This window comes from Nicotiana sylvestris, chromosome 1 (assembly GCF_000393655.2).
Source record: "Nicotiana sylvestris chromosome 1, ASM39365v2, whole genome shotgun sequence".
NCBI classification, from domain to species: domain Eukaryota; kingdom Viridiplantae; phylum Streptophyta; class Magnoliopsida; order Solanales; family Solanaceae; genus Nicotiana; species Nicotiana sylvestris.
The window spans coordinates 11,979,096-11,990,031 of NC_091057.1; the positions used below are offsets into that span (position 1 = coordinate 11,979,096).

Genomic DNA, 10,936 nt, shown 5'->3' on the forward strand with positions numbered 1-10,936 from the left:
ACAGGTGCTTGATCTCCATCGCCAAACAAATTGCCTTTTCCAATATCAGTTTCCAAAGCACAACTCGATGCATGTTTTTCAGTGCCAACAACTTGATCATCTGAACCTTTCTCAGTTGTTAACTCTTCATCATTTCCATCTTTACTCTCTCTACAAACACTGGATTGTTCCTCTCCACCTTGTTGTTGCACATGTTCATCGCCTTCAACAGCCGCTTCTTTATGTGTAGCATTATCATCTACGACTTTACGCAATGCATCATGAGCATTATGTTCTTCAGTCTCAACAACTTGATTATCTGCACCTTGCTTGCTTCCAATATTCTCAGTTGATAACCGTGCTTCATCATTTCCATCTCTGCTCAATCTATCAGCACTGGGGCGTTCCTCTTTAAATTGTTCTTGAACATGTTGATCGCCTACAAAAGCCGTTTCCTCACGTGTAGCATTTATATCTGCGACTTTATCTGATGCATCATCAACAACATTAATATCCGATGGATGTTCATAACAGTCGTTCCCCATATCATATTCTCGATGGTTACTCAAATCAAAATTGCCATCGTCCATTCCATTTGATTTGTTGACAATCTTAAACAACTGTTCAAACTTCTCATCGAAATATTCCCAGAAAAAAATTACTAACAATGATTAATCTGAATAACATCAGCAGAAATAAATTCTCTAAAAATTAGCTCACCTTCACTTTTACAAAAACCGCATCCACAAAAGCAGATCGCTCTTCCTTTTTAAACTTATCGAAAACTTCTTTCACGACTGTGCTTCTTTCTTTTTCTACATGCTTTTGAACCTCCATCGTTCATCTCTAGAATAGACACACAACAAAAATTCAGATATAGAAGAAAACTTCAGCTCAAAAACATATTGTACTTTTACAAAACACAAAACCAGAAAACTTCAGATCAAAACTTATAGAACATATTGTGTCGAGTAATTCATTATCATTAAAGTCACTTGTAGAACGGTTAGAACGACTTTGGGTACGAGATGAATCGCCAATAAAAGGAGTTCGATTCACTTCTTTTGATCGACTCCAACTACGTGGCGATTCACCAATAACAGGAGTTCGATTCGATTCTTTTGATCGACTCAGAGTACGTGGTGATTCACAAGTTGAAGGACCCGCGTTAAGTACCTTTGAACGAATCCAGCTGCATGGCAATTTACTAATTAAAGGCATTGAATTCAATTCCTCTTCTGTAGGAATTATATCCAATACCCTAAAGCTGTGATATTTCTGTTTAATACAAAAAAGTATATTATGAGAAGAAGAAAACTAATACGTCAACATATTAACACAAAGACAAAAAAAGTAACTTACTTCATGACTACTGAACATCTCAAAAAGTTCGGAAAATTTAGGCTCTCCCACACATACATAACGTAACATCCTAGGAACCTGAGGGGTATCAAGGTACTCATCCTCTCTTATATACTTCTCCCGAATATCTGGGAAGCGCTCATAGAACCAAGCACATAATGGACATGGAAATCCATTAAGTTTATACTCAGTTGCATGAAATTTGTTCTGCTTGTCCATTGCATGTTTTAGTGAGTAAATGAACTTTTCATAAGCCACATTACCCCAAGGATATTCAGCACAAACCTTATCATCTTCAACAATAGATGCATACTCCTCCATCACAGATGACTCGGTCTTTTTCCCAAAAAAAATAGACTCTACAACAAGAATTTCCATAAGCTTCACAGCATCATCATCGCTCTCCATATGTGTATGTGATTCACAACATTCTTTGAAATTTTATTTCGAGTCATACAATCTCGAATATCCTTCAAAGTCACACCCTTGGACTTACCAAAATAGAGCTTCAGAATATTGCTCTCTTGATTAATTGTTTTTTCAACATTATGTGTCGTGATCCGCAAACCACACATAATGTGAAAGTCTTCAAGGGTGAAGGAAACATCATGGCCAAAAATCTTGAAATAATCGAGTCTCGATCATTCATGATTATTCGAGAAAGACACAGACAATGAACCAACTTCATGATGCATTTGAAATTCTCCATAGCCATAATGTATCGAAATGCACCATTATGAAGCTTATCCCGTTGTGTAGGAGTCAAAAAGGTTGCAATTAATTTCTTCAAACCGTGGTTCCCCTTCCAGTAACCCTTAGAGTTAAACCAATCTCGAAACTCAAAATATCTTTGACCTGGTCTTGTAGGTGGAGGAGCAGGGACATAAGGACCTGGGGGTATTACAGGTAGTCTAGGTGCTTTAGGTGCATTAGTTGCTTTGCGTACTTTAGCTGCATTAGGATCTTTAGGTGCTTTAGGTGCCATCTGTTCAAAAAAGTAAAACATACAAAAAATAACATCAGGACATTATCAAAAAGATCAGTTAAAACTTCAATCTCTAAGAAGGCTGAAGTTCGACAGTTACAAAATAAAACTTCAGCTCTAGAGCTGAAGTTCGCCAGTTACAAAAACAAAAACTTCAGCTCTAGAGCTGAAGTTCACCAGTAACAAAACACAAAAACTTCAGCTCTAGAGCTGAAGTTCACCAGTAACAAAACACAAAAACTTCAGCTCACCAATTACAAAACACAAAAACTTCAGCTCACCAATTACAAAACACCAAACATTCAGCCCTATGTTGTAGTTTTTACAAAAAATAACACAAATTCAAATCCAAAAATAATGCCAAAACATGAAAAAAAAAACTTCAGCTCCTATCTAAGGTATCATCACTTTAATAGTATCATCTATTTAACTCTCAAAATTTTTAAAAATTTGGACGTCTAATCACTGAAGAATTTATAGAATTTTCATCAACAACATAAAAACTCGTTCAAAAAACCTAAAAACACAATCGTAAAAGTAAAACTAATGCACTTATCAAACTAAACACTAAGAAACTATTTAATCATAAATACATGACTATCAAAACCAAAACCAGAAAAAAACCCAGAAAATCGTAAAATAAAACCCAGAAGTTAATACAATATACATGTGATTAAATCGTAATGTGGGAACAACGACGAATAGCAGTTGTAAAATCAAAACAACGACGAAAACCCTTTGATTTCAGAAAAGAACAAATCAAAAAACGCGAATAACGGGAGAGAGAGACAGAGACAGTAGAGGACTAGCGTATACTTGGAGAGAAAGTAGTCTTTTAATGAAGAAGGACAAAATAGTCTTTTAACAAAAAAACGAATACGAGTGCAAACAGAAAGACAAAGCTGCTACAGGTTAAAAAGTTACAAACATGTAGTAGAGATTTGTGCAGGTATATACTTTGGAGCAAGACCTTTTATTTTTTTTGGCTGGTCTAAGTTGATTATGGAGGAACTATTACATGCGTTGATAGATGAAACATTTGCTCCAATCGAACTCATCTCTATGATTTATTTCCTTCGCTTCATATGCATAAATAGAATGTCATTTGCGTGCTTAATTATGACTTGATTATCCGTTCTATAACAATAACATTATAAAGTATAATTTTAGATATTAATTTTGAATTTCTAAAATAAGAAAAACTTAATAAATAAAATTTAATTCATTTCAAAGTTCTAAATATTAGTGAAATATATACATAAAGTAAAAATCATAATTAATTCTAAAGTCGTAAATGTTAGGAATTTCTAATAATTCAGAAAAGGTAAATAAGAAATAAAATTTTAGTTGGTATCAAACTTGACAATTTTAATCGATTTCTTTGATGCTCGACATTGAAATAAAAGCGTTTTAGTTTCACATACTTATATTATATTTGTATAATATAATAACAAATCATCAAAATCTAATTATAAAATTTATGTAACAATAATCTATTAAAAAGTAAGATTAGTAATCTAAAAATTAAGATGTGCAGGTTACCTACTTCAATCGGTTAAACATACTAATAATATAAAAAAATTCAAACTGTGGATGCATATACCTTAAATCCAAAGGATAAATCCTTTGAAAGTCGAAATTAATATATATTGTTCCACCTCTCACTTTACCAACCATAACTCAATGTTTCGTGAAAACAAGAAAAAAGGACCATTTTCAATCCCTACAAAGCTGTGGGCTTTGACTAAATCCTTGTAGGGTTACCCTTACCCTACAAACAAAACACACACACAAAGATTTATCTCGGACTTCACATCTTTTGTACATTTGTCACATTAGGAAAAACATTTCAATGATACTATGTCCCATAGTTTTTGTCAGCTCTCATTAAATTATATATTCATGGAATTTTATCGTCCTTCTACTGCAAATCCCTAAGCTGTCATAATACATTATCCAAATAGAAAACAAGAAAAAAGGATATGTGTGAAACAAAAATAACAAGTTATAGCCATTCTTGAAGAATATTTGGGTAAGATTGCATTTCAGCCCCACCTCCTTATGAGTTTCAACATTTTTTTTTGTTTTTGTTTTATATACTTGATCACCCTATTGTTTTCAAAATGTTATAAGTAGGTTCTCATTACATAATTTTTCAATTTTTTCTATGTACATATTGCATGTGTATGAACAAAATCCGATGTAAAAAGTAGAAAAGAAAAACGAACTACTTATAAGGAGTTGGATACTCTTAAGGGTGTGAGGTCTTTTGGGGAAACCGTACATGCTTGGCCCAAAACGAACAATATCATACAATGTTAAGAGTATCATTGAGTCATTTTAGGCCAACAATTGGTATCAGAGTTAATGGTTTGGAGGGAATGTGGAGATGGTGGAGTATGGCGTGGTGGCCCGGCTTAATACCTTTGTCCGTCTACGAGGTTTACAACCTTTGCCCATAGCTTTGAAGACGCACACACAGACTTTGGGCTTCAGTGACCATAAATACTCAAGCTCACGTGGGTGACATATAGTTAATCTCCAATTTTGATGCAGTTAAAGACTGAATCTACGAAGAATATAGGAGCTACGCTCGAAGATAGAAGAAGCTAAGCCAGGGCAGTGCCGAGAAAATAGCTTAGAGAATTTAGAAGACAGAAGTGAATGATTATTATTATTCCAAATGAATATCAATACATGAATTACAACGTATATAAAGGATTGGATCAAATGCAAGTGGATCATTAAAATAATCTCTTCAACTAATCCTAATTGACTATGTAACTAACCCTGACTCTGCCTAACTAACTCTGCCACATCAGCTTTACTCATAACTAACTTCTGTCACGTCAGCTGCCAATTCAGCTCTCCTCTATATCTTGCAACAATACCCCTGGCAAAAGAACACCCTTGTCCTTAAGGGTGAAAGATAAAAAATCTGTGTTGCAAATTAGAAAGGTATTCCCAAGTGGCCTGAGCAGCTTCAATACCAGTCCACTTAACAAGAACTTGACATACAACCTTATTCCCTCGCTTAACCAATTTTCTATCAAGAACAACTTCCGGCAAATTACAGTAGATGCTTGACATATGCCGAACATGAAGATAATTAATAACCTTTGGGACTTCTAAGCACCTTTTAAGTTGAGATATATAGAAGGTGGGATGAATCAAAGTCATCAGCTGGTAGTAATAGGCAATAAGCAATTGCTCCCACCTTAGCTTCAATAGGATAAGGACCAAAATACTTTGCAACTAGCTTATTGAAGGGTTGCTGGCCATAGAAACCTATCTGTAAGGTTGTAGCTTCAAATATACCCACTCACCAACCTCAAAGTGCTATCAGTTCTTTATTTTGATGGCCAAGTCTTTCATCCTCAATTGAGCTCTTGACAAATGCCATTTTAAAAGCTATAGAATATCATCTTTAACTGCTAAGGACCTATCTACCATTTCAGTATTAGTTTCATCACCTAAGTAGGAAAGATGTATAGGTGGTTTCTGAACATAGAGAACTTCATAAGAAGTGCATTTAATAGAGGAATGGTAGGTATTATTATACTACCATTCAACAAGAGACAAGTAAGAGGACCAATCCTTTGGGCTATTAGAACAAAAACATCTTAGATAAGTTTCCAAAGTTCTATTTAAGACCTGAGTTTGGGGATGATAGGCTGTGGATCTTTGTAACTGAACTCCTTGTAAAGAAAAGAGTTCTTGCCAATAAGTGTTGAGAAAAATAGGATCTCTATCACTAGTCATAGTGACAGGAAAACTGTGTAGTTTAAAAACATTATCAAGGAAGCACTGAGCTACAGACTGATCAGTGTAAGGGTGAGATAAACTCGTGAAATGGACATACTTACTCAGTCGATCAACCACTACCAATATCACCTCCTTTCTATTAGACTTAGGTAGGCCTTCAATAAAGTCAAGGAAAATGTCAGTCCATACACCATCTGGAATTTGTAATGGCTATAAGAGACTAGTGTCATCGCCTGCCATATTATCATGCCACGTAGGTGCCACTTGACATATATTTTTGTCATATAGAAAGCTTACATATGAAATATACTAGCACATGTGGGAAGGTTCTAGAGAAATATAGAGGTTTCCCTAGGAAGACCCTAGAACCCTATGGAATTGCTAAGAAAATCGTTAGAAGATTCTAGCTATGTAGAATATTCTAGAGAAAGGACTTACTTGTAAATAATAAGGGACTTGTGTAATAATTTTTATTTACTCACTAGCCCCTAGGAGACTAGTATATAAAGGAGGGCCATTCATTATTCACTAAACAAACAATTCAAGTTCTCCCTAATACAAAGCTTCCTTTAATAATTCTCTTGTGTTCTTTTTACCATTCTCTTAGCGATCTTGCGTGTAGTAAGGTTGCCTTGGCATAGTAATAACGTGAGCAAGTTGTGCAAGATCGTAAGCGAGTTGTCAAGTATCACACATGTACTTAGTTAACAACTAGGGACATGATAACATGGTATTAGAGCAAAGGTTGCAACTAAGAGAATGGCGAACGACGGAGAAATTAGCACTGCCAACACCCAAGCCAATGTCATTCAGGATGCTGCTGGAAAGAGCGGTCATAGCAAAAATAGGAATGCCACCAACAAGAGCAAGAAGGTGCTATCCAAGGTTGTACCAAACGAGGGGCTTACATCCCAAGGACCATCTGTCACTAAGGTGAGTGAGGATAAAGTAGAGGTCCTACCAGAGGACGTTTCGCTCGGCAAAGAGTGGATGATGAAGGTGAACACGAGGATAGATGTTGTCGAGATCTTTGGCCAACACTTGGGGAAGGTGGAAGGCATCCTTAGTGTTCTTGAGATACACACTCTTGAAGAGATTGAGAGTATCCAAAAGTCTTGGAGGGACGTATGCATACCGAGATGGAATTAAGGCAAATAATCACTGCCTTGGAGTGCAGACTTATGGAGGCTTTGAGTACTATCGACGCTATGAAGGCAAAGATAGAGTCACTCTAGAAGCATGTTGATATTGGCGTGACCGATGTAATCAATAATGTTGTTGTGATGAGAGAGGCCAATGTAACGACCCGACCGGCCTTTTTATGAGTTACCAATCCGTTTCCCCCATTTCTACTTATTATTGTCTTGTGCAGCTGTATTATATGTTATCGGGTTGGTTGGTTTGGGTTCGAAGAGGTTTTGGTAAGGTTTGAGATACTTATAGCCCATTTGGCCAAGCTTCTAAATCAGCTTATTTTGAAAAGTGCTTTTCTCAAAAGTACTTTTTAAAAAAGTGTTTTTGGTGAGAAGCAGTTTGTGTTTGGCTAATTAATTTGAAAAGAACTTTTGAGCAGTAATTAGTGTTTGGCCAAGCATTTGAAAACTGCTTCTAAGTGTATTTTTCTCAAAAGTGCTTATCAGAAAAGTGCTTTTGGAGAGAAGCTACTTTTTTCTACTTCTCTAAAACTGCTTCTGCTTCTCCTCAAAAATACTTTTTTCCTTCCATAAGCTTGGCCAAACACCTTAATTTTTGGCCAAAAAAGCACTTTTGGCCCAAAAAAAAAAGCTTGGCCAAACATGCTATTAGTCTCTATTGAGTAAGCTTAAGTTGGAAAAGTCAACCAGATATTTACTTATATAAAAAAGGGCTCAGATGTGAATTTCGATGGTTTGGATATATTCAAGAGGTGATTTGGGACTTAGGAGCGTGATTGGATTGTGTTTTGGAGGTCCGGAGTAGATTTAGGCTTGAATTGGCGAAATTGGAATTTTGGCATTTTCGATTGATAGGTGAGATTTTGATATAGGGGCCAGAATGGAATTCCGGAAGTTGAATTAGGTCCCTTGTGTCATTTTTGATGTGTGTGCAAAATTTCAGGTCATTCGGACAAGGTTTGATAGACTTTTTGATGAAAGCGGAATTTGGAAGTTTTTGGAATTTTTAGGCTTGAATCCGATGTCAATTTGATGTTTTGATGTTGTTTTGAGCGTTCCGAAGGTTGGAACAAGTTTGAATGAGGTTATGAGACATGTTGGCATATTTTGTTGAGGTCCCAAGGGCCTCAGGTGAGTTTCAGGTGGTTCAACGGATCAATTCATGTTGGAAAAAGTTACAGAAAATCTGTTGTTGATGTTGCAGACGTTTGGACTTCGTGTTCGCGAAAGGGATCTCACTTTCGCGAAGTGTTAGGATGTGAGGCAGGAGGGTTGGCCTTCGCGTTCGCGAAGGGGGTCCAGCATTCGCGAAGGGCTGAGGTCAGTGTTCATCACGTTCATGATGGTTTTGCCGCGTTCGCGTAGAGTAAAGGTGAGTAGCTCGGTCCAGGTCCAATTATGCTTCGCGTTCGCTATGGGTTAGGAGCTGAGTCATCATGTTCGCGTACAGGGTGTCGCGTCCCCGATGAAGGAATAAGTGGTCAACGGAAGTTTGTGATTCGCGAACGCGAGGCGTTGACCACGTTCGCGAAGAAGGAATGTGAATAGCTGGGCAGAATGTTTAAAAGACCACTTCCGCGATTTTGGGTCTAAATTTCACCATTGTTGAGCGATTTTGGAGATTTTTGAGGGATATTGAATAGGGAATCAAAGGGAAACACCTGGATGTAAGATTTATGGATTTAATACTCAATCCTATTGTGATTGCTACCTAATTAAACATGAAATTTGTGGACTCTAAAGTCAAAAATTGGAAGTTAGGGCTTGGAAATTGGAGACATAAATCTAGGGTTTTGAGGGGTCATTTGTGGTTGGATTTTGATATTCTTGGTATGTATGAACTCGTTAGAGTGTAAGGATTCTAGTTTTGTGATTTTTGTCGGAATCCGAGACGTGGACCCGGGGGTCAGGTTTGGCCAATTTCGGGATTTTGATGTAAATTAGTTAATTTAGAGTGACCTTTGTTCCATTATCATATTTTGATGGTATAAATCAATTTTTGGATAGATTTGGAGCATCTGAAGGTCGATTTGAGGGCAAAGGTATCGCGGGCTAGAGTTTGGACAGGATAGAGGTAAGTAATGATTGTAAATGCTGTCCTGAGGGTATGAAACCCCGGATTTCACATCGTTGTGCTACTTTGAGGTGACACACACGCTAGATGACGAGCGTGGGGTCATGCACCATTGGGAATTGTGACTTAGTCCATCCCGTATGACTGTTAAACCACATATTTGATTGAAAACTATTTGCTATCATTGTGTTTTGGAAAGTATTATTATGTTTTGGATTGAATGCCATATTTGGGCCTCGCTGCTTTGACTTCATATTTGTACTCAGTCATGCTGTATTTTACTATTTTCATAACTCAACCATACTTACTCCATTTTTGACATTTTAAATGATATTTTGGGCTGAGCATCATGTTTTACTGTTGCTCGAGTGGTTTGAGAGATTTTTGACTAAGTGAGGCCGAGGGCCTATGATGTGACGATATTATGGGATCGGGCTGCGCGCCGCAGCAGTGTTGTAATAATTCATGGTTATGAGGCCGATGGTCTGATATGTTACGCCACGAGGTGGCTTGTTATGAGGTCGAGGGCCAGTTTGATTATACCAAGAGATGACTTGATATAACGTTTGGGCTGTAGGAGCCCCTCCGGAGTCTGCACACCCCTAATGAGTGCTGGTACCCAGTGTGAGATGTGATATTGCCCGAGGGGCTGTTGTTGTTTCATGTTATTGCCCGAGGGGCTGATACGAGTAATTGTGAGATAGCCCGAGGGGCTGAGTTATGTTTCTATCCTCTTCTCCCTATTTTCATCACTCGTTTGAACTACTGAAAGATGTTTTAAAGAGGTTTTTACTGAACTAAAGTGTTTTTACAAGCTTTTACTGTACTACTGCATTGTTCTGGATTTACATTGTTTTGTTGTAGCATTATGCTGTGTTTTACGTATTTTCTTGTCGCTCAACTGTCTTTTACTTTTATAACTTACTGAGTTGGTGTACTCACATACTCCCTACACCCTGTGTGCAGATCCAGGAGTCTCGGATCATGCTAGCGATTACTGATTTGCTTTCTAGTAGGCTTGTTCGGAGTTGACTAGGTAGCTGCTCGACGTTCGTGACCCAGTGCTTCTCCTTCTTATCTTTATTTCACTTTGTAATAGCTTTGTATTAGACTATGTTGTCTTTTCATACTCTTAGATGAATTTTTGATGCTCATGAATGGTGACACCCCGATGTCGGGCTGTGTTTGTTTCTACATTGTTCTATTCTACTCTTTATTTTGGGATTTTTAGCTTATTAATGACTTTAAATGATTTATTATAACTGTTTCATTGGTTTGGGGGTCTGTGCCGGCTGACCTAGTTCTACAAATAGGCGCTATCACGACCTAGTTGATGGATGACCACCAGTACCACCAGCTGGGGCCACTAGAGGCCGAGGACGCGGTCAAGGCCGTAGTAGGGGCAGAGGTGTAGCCTGTACAATAGCTAAGGCAGCATCTGCAGATCCACCAGTCGCCCCAGTTCATGATCAGGTCCCAGTTATGGATGCTCCAGCAGCACCAACTCAGGCACGCCTATTGTGATTCTAGGTCTTCAGGAGGCCTTGGCCCAGATTCTATCAGTATGCACTAGCCTAGCTTAGGCGGTATCAATTACTACAACCGCAGTTACTTCTC

The 10,936-nt window shown here is 37.6% G+C and overlaps 1 protein-coding gene across 1 annotated transcript; it reads right to left on the bottom strand.

Moving 5' to 3' along the window:
• Positions 1-819: 819 nt before the first annotated feature.
• Positions 820-1,749, bottom strand: LOC138890213 (uncharacterized). The gene is made up of 3 exons (XM_070173581.1): positions 1,342-1,749; positions 1,156-1,257; positions 820-825 (listed from the first exon to the last, which is right to left on the bottom strand). The coding sequence occupies exons 1-3, from the start codon at positions 1,747-1,749 to the stop codon at positions 820-822; spliced, it is 516 nt and encodes a 171-aa protein (XP_070029682.1).
• Positions 1,750-10,936: the final 9,187 nt, after the last annotated feature.